Here is a 16,589-nt window from a genome sequence, read left to right as displayed (position 1 = left end):
TTAGGCGTCCTTGATGACCGCAGTGCCGCGGATACGACCAGTGCGGCGGGCGGCAATGAGACCGATCTTAGCACCGGAGCTCGCGTCACGCGGAACTGTACCCTGGGAACGTTAGCAAAGAGCACAGCACGCAGCGCTTTGCGCAGTCGATTTACCGCTTTTCCAATGTGCTTCGATTGTGTCAGTATACATTCATTGCTTGTGATGAAGAGTGATGATGGATGAAGGAGAGGAAGGGTGAAGGACGGTTGGGTGGAGGCAAGTGCCACAAGGCCAAGTGCCACACGCCACAACCGAATTTTAGACGGAAGCAAAATACTCACCTGGTGGTTACCACCACCGTGGGGGTGGTCGACGGGGTTCATGGCAACACCACGAGTACGAGGCCACGAGTTGCGCTTGGCGCGCTGGGCGTGGTACTTGCGACCGGCCTTGAGGAAGGGCTTGTCGACACGGCCACCACCGGCGGCGACACCGATCGAGGCACGGGCGCGCGACGAGATGGTCTTCTTGGCACCCGAGGGGAGACGGACACGGGTCTTGCCGTCGTCCGAGTGGCCGATGATGGTGGCGTAGTTGCCCGAGGTACGGGCAAGGGCTCCGCGGTCACCAATCTTCTCCTCAACGTTGAAGATGATGGTACCCTCGGGGCACTGGCCAACGGGGAGGATGTTGCCGATGGAGAGGTTGGCCTTCTTGCCGGCGTAGATGAACGAGCCGGTCGAGAGGCCCTCAGCAGCGATGAAGGTCTCCTTGCGGAGCTTGTAGCGGTAGGGGTCGCGGAAGACGACGGTGGCGAGGGGAGCACCACTAAAGGATGGGTTAGCATGTGGATGGTCAGAGGGGTGGAGGTTGGGGTTGGGCCGGCACACGACACTGTGACTGGTGCGGGCATCTGCGGGGCTGTTTCGACAGAAGCTGGGCGATAGGCGAGCGTGTCGACAGAGACAGAGACATTCGAGGGCCGTGGGCGTCGGCGACAGCGGGCCATTGCGAACCGCATTTGACCCCAACACGACTGGTCGGGGTTGATGCGACATGTGATTTGGCCGTGTCTGTGGGCGCTCTCGACGACAGCTCGGTGTAGCTGCCCATCCCAACAATGCCCGTCGCCCCGCTGTCGCTGCTGTCGCTTGCTGCCCTCGTTCCGTTGTCGATCCATGCCGCTCCAACCCAACCCAACCCAGCCCAACCCAAATCTCGAAACTCACCGGCCGGCGTCGTGGATGATCTCGCGGACAACACCACGAACGTAGCCGTTCTTCTCAGCAAAGTCGAGGTTCCTGTGGCGAGCAGGGTTCTTGTTGTGGTGGGTGTGGGCCTTGAAGATACCACCCGACTTCCTCTGGTTGCGAATGACACGCTAAACCTGTGGTCAGCGTCCAAAATTCTCTCTCTCTCGGTCGCTCCGTCGTCGGCGGCGCTGCTCGATACGTACACCCATGGTCTGTAGAGATGGTCAGCTGGTGCTCTGTATACGAGTGTGGATGTCGGGTACGCACGAATGGTCTTTTGGCTTGGCGGTTGAAGAGAAAGATTCAACTCGATGTGCAAGTGTGGTAGTGTGCAGTGGGCAGTGTGGGCAGAGAGGCCAGCGAGCAGCGAGCGAGCAGGCAGCCAGGCGGCGAGCACCCAGCCAGCAGCAGCAGCAACACCAGGCAGCCAGCCTGCGCCCCCAGCACCAGCCCCTTTGCCATGCGCCCAAGACCAGGCGCCAATCCTCCTAATTTTGGTTCCGTTCATCACTGCCACGATAGCTGGAAATTAGAATTTCCGTATAATCCCGCTCTTAACACCGACTTTCACGATCACAAGCTGAGCACCCTGAGCCGTTGTTCAGAAGTTCGTTGCGCCATGCTCTGCGTACCGCGTAATCTTGCCTTGGCACTCGACCTGTCGTCATCACTAGCTGCCATGCCGTGCATACATTGGTCTCAACCCTACTCGCAGCATCTTCTGCTCGAAGCATAAAGTGCATGCTTCACACACGCCGATCTCGCTCCGTCGCGGCGGGACGTCGCTTGCGCCGCATGCGCAACATGGGGTCCTGTTGGCGACAAGACACTGATCCTTGGTCCTCGCGGCGCTGCGCGAACGCCTCTGCGGTTCAAAGTGCGGTGCCCTTGGTGCTTCGCGACCACAACCATGACCCAAGCCATTGCACCCGCCCCACACACAACTTCTAACACTTTCGCTACGTCAAATGACACTACTAGTACATGACGGCAACTACGCCTTGCCCCCACTCAACTTCTTGCCTAGCCCTCCCAGGCTCAGACGAATCTTCTTCTCCTTGCCATCTGCGGCCACCGGCCCACTACCGCTGGCCACTGACGCGCGAGAGGCCCCTTCCCCCCCTTCTTTTGCTGGCTCCTTCTTGACAGAAGAGCCCTTGCCTCCACCAACGAGATCTGCCAGCCCACCAGCTTCCTCCTCCTCCTCTTCCCGCATTCGCTTTGCGCGAATCTTCAGGGCAACATCCGAGAGATCGTCGGATAGTTGATGTTGCGTGTCGGCCAGGTCCCCAAAAGTCAGAGTAACTGGCCGCACTTTTGGCGACTCTCCTCCTGTCGAGCCGTCGCTGTCGGACGCGTCGTCATAGTCGAGGCCCAAGGCTGGACTGGCGGTCGTCTTGGCCGGTGACTGCCGTTTTCCGGCGTTTCCTGCTTGCAGTCCCCGCTTGCGTTTCAGAGGCACATGAGCACCGGCGACAGCCGCCTCTGTTTCACCCTCGGTCTCATCTTCGGATTGGTTGAACCACCCGTCCTGGTCGTCTGCTGATGATCGGATCTTGCTCGACTCGGCAACTGGTGGTGGCGGAGCAGGGGGCGGCTCCTTGTACTGTTCCCAGCGAACACGAAGGCCCACGACGTAGCCGCGGACGTAGGGACGATCTCCCAGCCTCGTCATAATGTCCTCGTGCTTGTCAAACATGTCAACAATGATCGGCTTCATGTTCTCCTGTGTCACACAGTCAGCCGCAATCCAAGCCGCGCTCCGATTTCCAACTCGCCTTGCGGATGAGCTCGAGGGTGTCGAGACAAGCCGAGCTCAGCATGGTATCTCTGTCGGTTTCACGCTCGACCAAGTCTAGGATAGCCTTGGTGACGCCGAGCTTGGCAAAGTTGCGGTGGATAAAGTGGTTGTTTGTCTTCAAGCAGGCCTTGATGAACCGGAGCGAGCCTAGCGGTCAGTAGTTGACCTTGCGGCATCTTCCACATACAATGCCTCAAAGTCTTCTCCCTGGCATAGATGAGGTGGCAGACTTTCTGGGCCAGGGGGTTTGACAGGATATAGAACTGCGCGCGGTGGGCGTGAATGCCAATGCAGTACGACAACAGGTCGATCAGCGTGTTCAGCAAAGATGAACGTTCACTGCTCAACACTGGAGGACCTGGGGGACGTCAGCGTCAACCTGGCCACACCACACCGCACCTTTTTGGTCTTTCAGATCAGGTAGGTCACTCAGTGGTGCCAATAATTGAGTGGCACACTGGTCATAAAAGTATTGTGTAAACGTGTCGACCACGGACAACTCTTTGGCGCGTCCAAAGGTTTGCTATCGCCCCGTTAGCTTCTCTCGCCGCCAACAGCCACTCGCACAGGCTCACCTCATTGTCCGGTCCTGGCTCCAACAAAGTCCTCAATGTCTCCACCGTTTGCTGGACGAGGCCCTGGTCATGGGTACTCTGGAGTAGGCCAATAATCTCCATCACAAGGGTTCGCCGGGTCAACTCTTCCTCACGCAAAACGTGAAGGCGCACAGCGTTGACGTCATGTTCGACGCAGAGAGTCAGGATCTCCGCTCCGGCGTGGAGGATGGTGGCCTCGCGCTGGCGGAAGGCCCATTCGCACGCAAACAACAGGCCGCGGTCGAGAAGAGTCCTGTACAGCGCCAGACGATTTGGTACCTGCACGCCCTTGCCCATGACCATCAGTTGATGGAGGAACATGACGAGGTCCCTCTTCTTGGGGTCGCGATCTGCATCCTCTTGCTCCCGTCGAAACTCCACAAACAGGTCGTGGAGGAGCACCTCGTCCGCCTGGATGTACGTCGTAATGTCCACCTGATTGAAGAAGACAAAGCTGTTGAGGATACCAAACGTCGGGTCATCTAACATGCGGGCCAGGACGACGTCCTTGAGATAAAGGAGACGCGATGTTTGGTGGATCTTGTTCCTAATCGCCTCATCCTTGATCTCGACAACCTGCCGGAACTTGGAGTATTGTCGGAAGAATGCTCGATACGAAGCCTTCAGAGTTGGGAACTCTGGGTCATCTACTCGTCAGCGTTTTGACAAGTCGGGGCACGTACACTCCAACATTCCCAAGACGCCCATGAAAATGTCATCTTGCAGAATGTACTCAAAGATTCCATTGTCGTTGAACATCACTGCAAATGTCAGCGCAAATGGCCCAAGTTTAAACCCACAGATCGTCTGCATCAGCGAGCACAGGGCGTGTAGATCGTTGATGCTCTCCAGATCCTCGGCTTGACTCAACACTCCAATTAGTTGCTTGATGTAGTCCTGAGAGCAGAGTTAATCAATTGACCCGATGGGGTGGGCAGGAACTAACCTCGCCAATGATGTGCTCGACTGCACGCTCGCGACCTGCGGCAGACTTGGCCTGCATCCGAAGCCACATTTCGTGCTCTCTGCACTCGGGTTAGTATCATGGACTACGCCACAGGCACAAGACACAAACTTGATGTTGGCTAGTGATGGAGCCTGCCATTGGTCTCGAGAGGGAGTACCGAGCCCAGGGCCGCCGAGGAGGGGGGAAGCCGCCAATGGAGACGATGAAGACGCTGCAGATGCTCGTCAGCGCATGTCCGAACGGTCCCACACCAAGCCTACCTAGCTGGTTGTTCAGGTGCTTCTGCACTTCCATCAGAAACTGCCAGATGTCTTCACAGCCCTCGGGGTCTTGGAACGAGAGGGCAATGTCTTGCTGAGTAGCTTGATCGGTCCAGACGATAAGCGTTTCTGTTCGCGTCAGATTAATCCTCCCGCATAGCGTTGCAAGTTACCTTGTTGCCGAGTGTACACATCGTCCTTCGAGACTTGAGCGTTCAGTAGCAGCTCGTCCTTCAAGAAGCCCCCAGGGCCTTCGGGGTCGTCTGCCGGTCGACCCTCGTCCAGAGCATCCTCCGCCTCCACGATCAACAGAGCAACGTCATTCTGGTCATCATAGACGCCTTTGCAGTGTCCAGTTCCCCGATCAAACCACGCCTGATCTCGAAGCTCGTACACCTGCTCCTGTCAGCATCACGCCGGTCGTGGAGCTGGCCTCGGCCGCACCTTGACGCGTTTTCCAATGTTCTGTTCTGCATCCGAGAGCAACATCTCGTCGTTTGACTCGTCATTGATGTCGGATTGAACGTCCATGGCGTCAGCGCCACCATCGTCGGTGCTAGCAGCAGTGTCGGCTTCCTGCTGTGATTGCGACGACGGGTCGGGAGCTGCGTCTACAGCCGGGTCTGTTGAGGGACCGGGCTCGACTTGATCAGCGAGGACATCTGCCGACGATTGCGTCGGTTCAAGGTTGGCCATACGCCGCCACTAGACGTCGCTTTGACAGAGGTTGTGACAATGAATCAAGGTCAAAGAGTTGGCGGTTTGTGATTGATGGTTGATTGGTCGTTTTCGGTGGCTGCCTGTGGAGATGGATGACGATATGCGGCGAACAATGGGAGGTGAGCCTTTAGGCTATCCGTGTATTGTATGTTTTGTGTTACTGTGGGATGATGATGCTGTGGGTGTTGTTGTTGTTATTGTTGAATGGGATGCGATGGTGATTGTGATGATGGATGATGCGAGTGGAGAGCGCGCGCGCGAGCGAGGTGAGGGTTGTTGTGTGTATGTGTGGGCGGGCGGGGGGGTGCACAGTGTGTGTGAGTGATACGGGTCGGTTGGTCGGTCTCCTAGTAAAGGAATTGGGCCGGCAAGTGGGATAAACAATGCATTACTATTGCTCTATTGTATTTTGGCCAGCTCCATTTGACAAGGACAAGCGGAGCCAAATCCCCCCCTTTATCAACTTGGCAGGTGGCAAAACAAGTCCTTCCTTCATCATGGCCCATTTTGATCCCGTCCAGCGACACCCACCACCCCACCCACCCGCGCCGCCCTCCACAACGCGTCCGTCATGATTTCTCGCACCTCCCCCCCCTCACATCCATCCTCAGTCTCGCTCTCAACTCGCCTTCCCCCCCCCCCCAACGTCTCGACCGTCCCGTCGCTGCCCATTACTCGCAGTCAACACACGCCTGCATCACTGCAACTCTGCATCCTACCATTAGGCGACAGGCCACAGACAACATCATTCCGCATTGGAGGCGAGTGAGCTTGTCCACTCGTCCCCAATGAACGGCCTGTCGGTCAAACGCCCCTTCTCTGCAGTCTCTGACAACGACTCGTCTGAGCATCGACCGTCAAAGTTGGTCAAACGCGCACCAAACGCGACGAATACAGTCGAGAGGAACTGGGGATCGTGGTTCGGCAGCGCTGTGCAGAGCTTCAAAGGCTTGTTCTCCTCACCTGGCCCAAGTAGGTGTCATGAGTCGTGCCAGTGTCTGGCTCTCACACTAACAGAGGCAGCTCAACCGCCAATGCGGTCGATATCACCTCTGGCATCACATCCACGCGGGGCACTGGGATGGATCCACAGCGGCGGTCACCAAGTGTTCGAGGTCCCGGATGATGGCGAGGACAGTGGCACCGAGGCCCTGGCCATACGCCAGAAACGTGATCGTGGAACACTAGAAGCTCGACAGCATCTCAACGACCACGCCGCAAGACATACAGGGATTCACCACAACCCGGGACAAATTCACCCGAACCTCGAGCAACCATTGTTTTCGTCCAAGTATTCGCCAAACTTTCTTCCCCCATCTGAACATGTAAACGTCAGGAGCTCGTCCACCAACAGCAGTTCTTCGGCAGCTGGGCCTTCTTCCGGGCCTTCCACTCCACCAAGAGCCTCAACCCGGCCCGACGTTGCGTACAAGAAGCCTAGCCGGAGTTATTCTTGGAAAAGGCAGGACGATGGCTCGGCATCGCCAACCACGCACGAAGCCTACACCCGTGGGCCGAAGCAGCTATCACGTCCCTCAAAGAGCTCAGCAAACCTCCGGACTGGGCGCAATGACTCTGGGCAAGAAAAGATGTTACAGAGGCATTATGTTGAAGCTGTCAACGCCGGGGACCACGGTACCGCGATGAGCTTGGCTCGAGTGCGCGAGGCGTACGAGCAGGATCGCTCAAAGGAAAGGCGAGATGGTGAGTTTTCGCCACATGTGCTTCAGCTCATTCCGACAGCTGCACGGCCATTCGCAGCAAGGGTGGGACTGTCGCCCGACCTGCGAAAGGAGGGTGATCTGTCGTTGTCGCTTCACAACCTCAAGCTGGACGTGGACAAGCGCAGGCTTCTGGATGACAAGCTCCAAGGCCCTCGCGAACCAAGGGTACGTGCACGAGGTCGATCAAGGCTGACATGACGTAGGCCGTCCCAAAACCAATCCGCAACAAGCGGCGCCCAGTTCCGACATCGCTGGATGTGTGAGTATTCGAAACCGAAGCGCTGAGCTGACAGTCATAGTCAGAAGACGCATGTCTACGATCGATTGCGCCGCGAAGACCAAGAGGCCGAACGGCAGGTCAAGGAGCGCTTGCAGCCCCGCATACCCGACGATGTCACCCCGCAACAGGCCGCCATTGTATGGAAGAGACGGATTGCGTGAGCTGACATGTGCAGATCAGAGATCGATTTAGTGATCGCAGCTTCGCGGCGACTCTGGGGAGTGCGGAACTATCGTCGAGCTCACTCCAGCGTCTGAAGCCTGACGTGTGGCTGAACGACGAAGTTATCAACTTCTATGTCGAGCTGATCAACACTCGCGCCAAAGATGACGGACGACCGCTGCACTGCCTGAACACCTTCTTTTACGAAAAGCTGTCGGTAGCAGGATATGCCGGGGCCAAGCTGGCTCGTTGGACTAAGAGGGTAGGCCTTTTATCCTGTCACGACGCTCACAGCTCAGATGAAGCTCGACATCTTCGCATTGGACAAGCTGTTGATCCCGATCAACCACGGCAATTCGCATTGGGTCTGTGCTGTGATAAACTTCAAGCAGCGTCGCATCGAGTACTATGACTCGCTAGCCGACTCGGGCCGCCGATACGAGGTGTTCAAGGTGCGTAGGATCAGCGCCGGATGTCCTAACATCCATTAGACACTTCGCGGCTACCTTCAGTCGGAGCACCAGGAGAAGAAGGGCTCGTCCTTTGATTTGAGAAAATGGGAGGATCAATTTGACCCGGTAGGTCTAGTTGGTCCACCACCTTGCAAGCTAACCTTGCCGCAGGACACGCCCAAGCAGAACAACTACACAGACTGTGGGGTTTTTGCTTGCCAGACTCTCGAATCCACCGCCCGCGGCCGCGACTTGGTCAAGCAAAAGTTCGAGTTTGATGGCGACAACATGGCATTCTTCCGGCGACTCATGGTGGTGGAGATTGCATCGGGCGCGCTTGGGGCGCGCCCATGGGGCACGTAATGTAGAGTAAAATGTACCATTTATCGACCGTGTGTGGTCACCGTTACTCAGTCTTGGCGTTCTGCGGGGGTCGCTGACCACCCTGTGGTCCGGCAGCCTGGGGCTGGTTCCCACTGTGGAGCCAGGTCATGATGAATTGACCGACAGTGGGCATCAGCAGGAGCCAGACGACCTTGGGCACGTCCTTGGTGAGGCGAGTCCACTCGTCCACAGCCCACAGGTACTTCTCGACGATCCAACCACTGCTGGGTGAGAACTTTTCTTCGTTGACCACTCACTTGCTGCCCCCAGGCCTCAGGCTCCCTTCCCAAACAGGCACTTCGCGCCAGTGGTCGCCCGAGAGAGCCTTGTAGAGGAACTCTCCTGTTGGCGAAATGTTGTTGGGCTTGACAAAGCGGAGAACTGATCCGCGGTCGGTGACAATGGCCATGATGGGCGCGCGGAAGATGAGCCATCGCGTGCAGAGGTGGTACTCCTCAAAGTAGTCGACACGGCCAAACTTGAAGTTGACCTCGGCGGAGAGACCAGAGGGCTGGCGTGGCTCGGCAGACTCGCGCTCCTCGTCGAACAGCAGACTGGCATTCTTCTGGATCTCGAGGAACGCCTTGGAGAGCGGCTCGCTCTCCTTTCCGTGGCTGTAATCTCGTCAATATAAACTCATGACGCCGACGCTGGCCTGACACGTACACGAGAACGATCCAAACGTCCTGAGGCTGGCTCTCCTCAAAGACAGACTCGTAGGTGGCGTCGGTGAGTCGAACAACTCCAGGAATCTCGGCATCAAGTGCTGTCCAGTTCGCGGCGGCCGCTTGGGAAGTGAGCGAAGCCCACAGCGTTTTGCCCATCTCGGCGATGCCGCCAGGAGCGCCGGCGCCGGCTGGCTGAGCCCTGCGTAGTCAGTTATCGCGCTTGCCAAGCGGCCGATAAGGATGGTGGGTGGCAGGGGGCAACTCACTGCGCAGCTACACAGGGCACGAGTAGTGCTGCCGCACATGCGAAGAGCGAGGAGAACCTCATTATGTTTTGAGTAGCACAGAGCTAAAAATGTCAAGTGTGATGGTCAAAGTGAGGAGTTGCAGTCGTGATAGTCGTTCATTGCGTGCCCAGTCGTGGTGGGCGACAAAGTGACGATGGTCTCATGTGGTGCGCGTTGTTGCATCACGTGGTGCAGTCTGGGCCCCCGGCCCCCACACACCCCCACCCAATAAGTAGACAGCGCCGAGGTCGGCTCAAGCCTCCCTGAAGCCCAGGAAACAAGTGAGTGGTGTGTGGCTTCGGCAGGGGCGCCGACAAAAGAGTCAAGAGTCATGTCCAGCGTATGCAGACAATCCATGCAGTCATTATAACTGTGCGGAACAACCGTGTCCAACAGTCAGCCCAGTGCGCGACTTTTGTCAAGGCGGGGTAATCTCTGACTGTATGAGGGATAATCTCTCACCTCGTCGCGCGTTGAGCCGTTGCCGATCTAGCCGGCCACCACTCACCCCCACATGGCCCAATCAATCCTCTGATCCTCTGATCCTCTGACGTCGACGTCGTCGTCCGGCAATGCACAGCCACAAGCCGCATGCATCCAGGCATCCACATCTGCATGCCACGGACAGACAATCCGGTGCTCCGCCGACTCACAAAGGTCGCGACAGAGCCGGTCGAGCCGAGATCGGTGGACGGCTTTGGGTCAAGGGCGGTGTGGAGCCCAGGGACAAACACCTGAAAGCAGTGTCCAAAAGCATGCCAAGACGACGGCAAAGACCTGGCAAAACCCGTTGGCCTCGGCGACGAGCATGATGATGACAGCGGCGCCGCCAGCAATAGCAGCAGCCTCGGCTTCCGCATCCTCCCGCATCAAGCAGGCTGGCCGGCCGGCTGCGGGGGGCAAGCTTTGTGATGATGATGCACAGGCACTACCACTCGTCCATCAGGTGTCCGTCCAGCGGACAGGGCTGCTGGGTTCATGTGCCTGGTCGTCCTTACACGCCGGGGGCGGCAACGGCGTGCGGCTGGTATCGGAATGTCCGCCGTCCAGAGAGGGAGGGAGAAGAGAGCAAGAGGCGGCAGCGCGGCAGTCTGCCGGCAACCGCGCGCGACCACCTGGCCACCTGACGCCCAGCCTTGGCACCAAGTAGTGTGCCCCGCACCCAACAGAGTGGCGACCCCCTCGCTATATTTAAAGTCAGCTGAACTCAAACCTTCCCTTCTTCAGCCTCTTATCCCGCACAGCAACCCCGACTTTCATTTTTGAACACCTACCACTCAGACTGTATCGTCACGATGTCTCAGAACGACTACAAGACCGCAAGCTCGATTCCGCCGCAAGCAAGGTTCCACGATGATGAGGAGCTTCACCGCTACGTCACGGATGAGATGCCGCGCACCGCCAAGATGTCCTCCTCGACTGCTGGGGGTGTTCCTCCCAGCCAGGCTGCCCTCATGGTGCGTGCTGCGGAAAGACACGTGCTGACAAGGTAGACTGTGCAGCCTCTTAGGAAGAATGAGTGCGTCGGAGGGCTGAGCGTAAAGTGTTGCGCGTACTGACTTTGACCAGCATGCAGCCCTCGTACGCGCAGGACCTCGGCAGCGGATCCGTAACGGTGAGCGACTTGCACCGAGCACTCTTGGGGGCACCTTGCTGACTCCACTAGCACGGTTTCTACGGTTCCATGATCTCAGGTCTCGGCTCGTGCATCGGTGTCCTTGGCCAGTTCCCATGCTGCCCTCTCCCCAACCCCTACAAGAGTGTCAAGCAGGGTCAGGTCGGCCTTATCAGCCGCTTCGGCCAGTTCTACAAGTCGGTTGACCCTGGTCTTGTCCAGGTCAACGTCTGCTCCGAGTCGATGACGGTCGTCGGTGAGTGCAGCCACAGGGCTCTAGGCGGGGCGTATGGCTAACCCATTCTTCTAGATGTCAAGATTCAGCTCACCACCGTGCCCCGCCAGACGGTTCAGACCAAGGACAATGTTTCGGTCGAGGTCGACTCGGTTATCTCGTGGCACGTTGTGTCCCCGTACCGTGCCGCTTTCGGTATCAACAACCTCTCGTACGCTCTCGTTGAGCGTGCTCGTGAGTTGTCTTGCCCCTCCATCGACTTGGACAACAAAACTGACATTGGCACAGAGACCACTCTCCGTCAGGTCGTCGGTGGACGTGTCCTGCAAAGCGTCATCTCGGACCGTGAAGGCCTTGCCCTCGAGGTTGCCGAGATCATCGAGGCCACGGCTGAGAAGTGGGGTGTGTCGATCGAGTCCATTCTCCTCAAGGACATCAACTTCTCGCCCGAGCTCCAGCAGAGCCTGTCGTCGGCGGCCACCCAGAAGCGTATCGGTGAATCCAAGGTCATCGCTGCTCGTGCCGAGGTCGACGCCGCCAAGCTCATGAGGCAGGGTAGGTTGCAAAGAAGAGTGCTGTCGCTAACTATTCAGCTGCCGACATTCTTGCTTCTCCTGCTGCCATGCAGATTCGTCAGCTTGAGGCTCTCCAGGCCATGGCCCGTAATGCCAACTCCAAGGTTGTCTTTGGTATGTTGGAACCCACTGGAGTGTCGAAGCAAGATCTGACCATCACACAGTTCCCATGAACCTCGGGACCATGGGCGCCACTGGTATCGAACAGGTTTCGCAGCAGGTTGCCGCGTCAGCACAGGATGGTGAAGGCCATGAGCTGTACTCGCGCAACCCGACGACCCAAGCCGGCCTCCTTACCAGCATGACTCAGATCTAATGTCCTGAAACAGGATTGTGTAACTTCTCTCTGATCCCATAATAGTGACTCGGTGCTTCACCGGCCGGCCGACGTAATGGCGTCCATGTAGCTGCCTACTGTAGTGTGTTCTTTAATGCAACTCGCTCGACGCGCGATCGCAAGTGGGGGTGGGGATGGTACCATTGACTGCATGACTGTGTGTCAGGGGCGTGTTTGGCTAGCCCCATTCAATCGGTTCCATTCCATTCTAGCTTGGCTTCTTAAGCTTGAATGGCTGCGCGTTTGAGGCGTCGTCCAGTTCAGACGCGTCCTCAAACACCGTGCTTGGTGCAAACACGATCGCGCGCTGGGCAAGTATATGAAGATGCAAGCTTGGTCTTCCGACCTCCTTCTCAACTACATCCACCATGCCGCAAGCACACTCTAGTCCAAGCAGATCAGACGACGTACAAATCCTCATGGCTCACAGGGCCTGGGTTATGCCCGCCTATTTATTAAAGCTGAGCCCAACATCTCGGCAAGTGGAATTTCAGTCCCACCAGAAGCTCGCTGACAGCGGTGTAGGCGGAGCCCGAAGCTCGAGTCCAACGAACTCCAGACGATATTGACGCCGCCGCCTCCCAAGCTTCGCATCGAAACTCCTTCACCACCGCCCCTGGGCACCACCCAGTAATCCGTGTCTCTGGCCGGCGATTGCTCGACAGGGAACGCCAGGTCTCGTTTATAATTGTATCATGTGATGTATAGCAGCTCCCTAACTCGATCACTTGGCAGCCTTGGCCTCGACAGCGCTCTGATAGGCACGGAGCATGTCGACGTCCAACGTCACCTTGTCTCCGATCCAAGTCGCGTGGGTCGTGTGGTCAACGACGTCGTTGCCAGTGTTTGGGTGGATGAGGACGCTGCAGGGTCCACGGTTGGCGACAAACCACGAGAACAGGGCGCCGAGTTCATGTGGTGTCCTTGCGTTGACCTCGAACATCGGGATGGGGTGAGGTCCGAGAGGCTTGTCCCAGAACTGGAGGGAGGGTCAGTAAGTGTCGGGTGAAGGCCACCTACGCGATAGGTGGGAAGCTCGGGGAACTCCCTCCTCACGGCCGCGTACAGCGCATGGGCGTGCTCGACATGCTGGGGGCTAAGAGGCTACGACCAGTCAGCTGCGCGACGGCAGGCGCGACTCACGAGGTGGTAGATATGGAAGTCCCACCACGGCTTGGACTCTTCCCCACCCTCGCCGTTCCAGACGGCGTCGTAGTGCGGGCTCTTCTTGCCATCCGGACGAGGAGGGTTGTACACCGTCTTGCCTGTGCCGTTGGGTTCGGCAATGTACGAGAGGGGCTCGAGGTTGTCGGTCGGGTAAGAGACCGATGGCTTGGCGTACTTGGGGTAGAACGGCGTGAGGGGGGTCGCCGGGGGAACGCTGGGTCCGGTCGCTGGGCCAGTGTTGGACATGATGGGCTATGGCTATGGCTATGCGTGAGTGAGTTGGGGTGTGTTGGGTCGAGTTGGGAAAGCACTTGTGTTCGGGATGTTGCATGAGCTTTTGAGCCTTCAGAGCTGCAGCGATGCGCCCATGACGTTGTGCGCGGGGGAGTGTTGGTAACCGAGTCTTTGCCCAGGGATAAACCCTCTGCCCTTATCGAGAATAGATGTTTCTTACAAAGCTTGGATCGGTGGATGATGTAAACAATGGGAATGTCGGAACACACATCCGCGCGGTTGCGGACAATCTGATAGTCGAGGTTCGTTTGCTCGTTTGCGCAGCCGTCGACCACGCTCAACGCGTTTGTGCTGTCACAACACTTACCCAGACTCTAGTGTCGCTGTCCCCAAGGCTCAAGGTACCATGGCGACCCCAGCCTGCTGACCCAAACATTGATTCAAGTCATTGAAGAGCCCTGGCCCGCCGCGTTACAATGTGTGACTATTGTGTACTCCCCCCCAATCCTCCACCACTTGGAGGCTTCAGTGGTGGCCAAGCCGCTCCTCTCCACAAACACCGGCCCTTGGTGGCCAATGCTAAACATCTGACCAGTGTCCAAGCTCTTTGGCCTTACTTGTACCGACTCTGCCCCTCACTGGGGAACCTTGGTCACTGACCTGTCTACGGCACAGACCAGCCCGCCCAGACCACCACCTCCCCGATCCCCCACACTTTACCGCACAGGACGGCCAGCCACCAACACACCAACCGCCGACCCCCACCAGGCATAGGTCTTTCCGGGGAACTATCACTTCAACATTCCAAGTCCCCTCTGGTGCCTGTCGGGGCGCACTACGGGCCCGCCATGGACTTTGACGTCGTGCCCGTGAGTTTGTGCCTCTCGGCCCCCATCTCACATCGAGTACGAGGACATTGTATGGGGAGAACAGATCGGCGCTGGAAGTTTTGGCTCGGTACACAAGGGTGAGTAGCGCGCAAGGGCATCGAACCTTCTGTTAACACCGCACCCCAGGCCAGTATCTCGAAGTCGACATTGCCATCAAGGAGATCCACAGCTCCACAGAGTACGATGTAAGTCTGGCCACTGGGCATCAGCGGCTCACGTAAAGGTCTCCAAGTATTTCGAGCGGGAATGGAGGATCATGCGCGAGTGCCGTCACCCGAACATTGTCCTCTTCTTGGGCCTGAGCAAGGAACCGACCGACGACGGCCGAATCTTGTAAGTGTTCTTCTGATGGAACTGTGGTGGGCACGCACTCAATCCCGGCAGCATCGTCACAGAGTTTGTTCCTCGAGGCAACTTGAGAGACCTCATTCGGTCGTCGGAACCCTTCCCATGGCGACTCCGACTGTCGTTTGCAACCGACCTCGCCAGGGCCGTGGCTTACCTCCATGCCAGACAGGTGAGTCACAGCGGTGCGGTGGGGATTGAGCTCACACCGCCAGTGCCTCCACCGCGACCTGAAGGGCGAGAACCTTCTTATCACTGCCAACGACCGCATCAAGGTTGGCGACTTTGGCTTTGCGCGCATCACAGGAAGGAACGACGAGGAGATGCGGCAGATGACATACTGCGGGACAGATGTAGGTGTGAGCAGAGAAGGATCTCGCCGACAGCACCAGGGCTACATGTCACCCGAGGTGAACATGGGAGACGGCTTTGATCTCCCAACAGACGTCTTCTCAGTCGGCATCATCTACATTGAGATTCTGACCCGCACAAACGTGACGTCGAAACTTTGGTCGCGCAAGGCCCCGACGTTTGTCCCAGACGCCGACGAGGTCAGAAGGCGAGCGTCGCCCGGGTGTCCCGCAGCATTCATCGACCTGGCGCTCGAGTGCTGCCGCTTCCTGCCGTCTGATAGACCAGGTATGCCCGAGGTCCTCACTCGTCTCCGGGCCATTGAGCAGAGCCTCCCGGAAACTGACGACGCCACCGACCATGTGGGCTCGGTCAGGGTGGTCCGCCGCGAGGGCAAGCGCGCCATGCCAGTCTTTGGGCACTCCCTCGCCGCGGAGATGCAGGCAGCCGAGACAAATATGGACGACGACGAGCTCGGGATCGAGGAGGCCATTGTCGATGGCCTCATCCATGGTGGTCCGAGCTACGCGGACCGGCGGTGTTCTCCCAGCTTGGCGGGTCTGGTGGGAAGTAGCTGGAGAACAACGCGCTGGGCCGAGACCGCCAGCCACTACTCGGACGCCAGCGAGATGAATGGTAAGAGTGACTCTTGTGGCGGGTCTGACGATTGGACAGGAAGGACGCCATTGCTCAGGAATCGCGTGATGAGGACAGATGAGAGCATTCCTCTGCAACCCATAACGGCCATTCACCGTTCACCAGGAGGGTATCCTACCCCGCCACCAGAGGACCGTCCGCTGTCTCCAAGAGGCCCGCAAAGTCCTGACATCTCCACGTCCATTTCCCAGGGAGGCTCATCGTCAGCAACCAGCGAACCACGGAGCAGCTCCAGCAGCGTTCCCCTACCACAGCTTCGCCTCTCGCTCTCGCCCGGCCCGTCGTCTGACGCTATCCATCGGTTCACTGTGCTCCAGAGGACCCCACCAAGATTGTTAAATGGTGCGTCGGTGCAAGACGATTACTAAGACACAGCCGCCACGAACTTTGCGATGACATTCTTACCGAGAAACGTAACGTGGGGCAAGGAGAGATGTTCGGTGTGCCGCAAGAGGCTGGGCCCACGGGCGGCGTTGCAGTGCGACGATTGTGGCTGTGAGTACCCTCTGAATTCTTTATCTTACTCAGTGCTCGTCCATGCCAAGTGCTCGTGCTCGGCACCACGGAACTGCGCCACGTATGAGGATGATGGAATTATCGACCCCTAAGAACAATGTTGAGGACTATGGCGTGTGCTACATGTATAA

The 16,589-nt window shown here is 57.8% G+C and overlaps 7 protein-coding genes across 7 annotated transcripts; 3 read left to right on the top strand and 4 right to left on the bottom strand.

Moving 5' to 3' along the window:
* RpL8 (60S ribosomal protein L8) lies at nt 1–1,444 on the bottom strand (the record flags this gene model as incomplete). The annotated part of the gene is made up of 5 exons (XM_062769743.1): nt 1–102; nt 156–170; nt 324–810; nt 1,212–1,363; nt 1,439–1,444. The coding sequence occupies 5 exons, from the start codon at nt 1,442–1,444 to the stop codon at nt 1–3; spliced, it is 762 nt and encodes a 253-aa protein (XP_062625727.1).
* A 735-nt stretch (nt 1,445–2,179) lies between these two features.
* SPBC216.01c (putative protein) lies at nt 2,180–5,818 on the bottom strand. The gene is made up of 12 exons (XM_062769742.1): nt 5,304–5,818; nt 5,033–5,255; nt 4,860–4,988; nt 4,708–4,810; nt 4,579–4,657; nt 4,433–4,529; nt 4,316–4,393; nt 3,612–4,279; nt 3,436–3,559; nt 3,224–3,394; nt 3,086–3,183; nt 2,180–2,961 (listed from the first exon to the last, which is right to left on the bottom strand). The coding sequence occupies exons 1-12, from the start codon at nt 5,553–5,555 to the stop codon at nt 2,230–2,232; spliced, it is 2,754 nt and encodes a 917-aa protein (XP_062625726.1). The 5' UTR covers nt 5,556–5,818; the 3' UTR covers nt 2,180–2,229.
* A 359-nt stretch (nt 5,819–6,177) lies between these two features.
* On the top strand, nt 6,178–8,560 carry ulp-1 (Sentrin-specific protease; the record flags this gene model as incomplete). The annotated part of the gene is made up of 9 exons (XM_062769741.1): nt 6,178–6,551; nt 6,603–7,283; nt 7,323–7,468; nt 7,507–7,562; nt 7,603–7,720; nt 7,759–8,007; nt 8,045–8,197; nt 8,237–8,323; nt 8,369–8,560. The coding sequence occupies exons 1-9, from the start codon at nt 6,368–6,370 to the stop codon at nt 8,558–8,560; spliced, it is 1,866 nt and encodes a 621-aa protein (XP_062625725.1). The 5' UTR covers nt 6,178–6,367.
* A 43-nt stretch (nt 8,561–8,603) lies between these two features.
* On the bottom strand, nt 8,604–9,405 carry LOC62_02G003212 (uncharacterized protein; the record flags this gene model as incomplete). The annotated part of the gene is made up of 3 exons (XM_062769740.1): nt 8,604–8,802; nt 8,839–9,195; nt 9,248–9,405. 3 exons carry the CDS (start codon nt 9,403–9,405, stop codon nt 8,604–8,606), a joined length of 714 nt encoding a protein of 237 aa, XP_062625724.1.
* Nucleotides 9,406–10,771: 1,366 nt separating this feature from the next.
* Nucleotides 10,772–12,414, top strand: MIMI_R614 (Putative band 7 family protein). Its single transcript, XM_062769739.1, has 8 exons — nt 10,772–10,993; nt 11,030–11,055; nt 11,106–11,151; nt 11,203–11,407; nt 11,462–11,620; nt 11,675–11,941; nt 11,980–12,075; nt 12,126–12,414. The coding sequence occupies exons 1-8, from the start codon at nt 10,832–10,834 to the stop codon at nt 12,275–12,277; spliced, it is 1,113 nt and encodes a 370-aa protein (XP_062625723.1). The 5' UTR covers nt 10,772–10,831; the 3' UTR covers nt 12,278–12,414.
* A 608-nt stretch (nt 12,415–13,022) lies between these two features.
* Y212_0 (putative 21 protein) lies at nt 13,023–13,711 on the bottom strand (the record flags this gene model as incomplete). Its single annotated transcript, XM_062769738.1, has 3 exons — nt 13,023–13,277; nt 13,319–13,402; nt 13,442–13,711. The coding sequence occupies 3 exons, from the start codon at nt 13,709–13,711 to the stop codon at nt 13,023–13,025; spliced, it is 609 nt and encodes a 202-aa protein (XP_062625722.1).
* An 836-nt stretch (nt 13,712–14,547) lies between these two features.
* Nucleotides 14,548–16,550, top strand: gefX (RasGEF domain-containing serine/threonine-protein kinase X; the record flags this gene model as incomplete). The annotated part of the gene is made up of 9 exons (XM_062769737.1): nt 14,548–14,568; nt 14,606–14,666; nt 14,716–14,774; nt 14,813–14,922; nt 14,974–15,106; nt 15,150–15,287; nt 15,327–15,921; nt 15,961–16,284; nt 16,318–16,550. 9 exons carry the CDS (start codon nt 14,548–14,550, stop codon nt 16,548–16,550), a joined length of 1,674 nt encoding a protein of 557 aa, XP_062625721.1.
* Nucleotides 16,551–16,589: the final 39 nt, after the last annotated feature.

The sequence above is a fragment of the Vanrija pseudolonga genome, chromosome 2 (assembly GCF_020906515.1).
Source record: "Vanrija pseudolonga chromosome 2, complete sequence".
Lineage (NCBI taxonomy): Eukaryota > Fungi > Basidiomycota > Tremellomycetes > Trichosporonales > Trichosporonaceae > Vanrija > Vanrija pseudolonga.
Note: the sequence above shows the minus strand (reverse complement) of the source record. Positions and strands in the feature narration are given on the sequence as shown.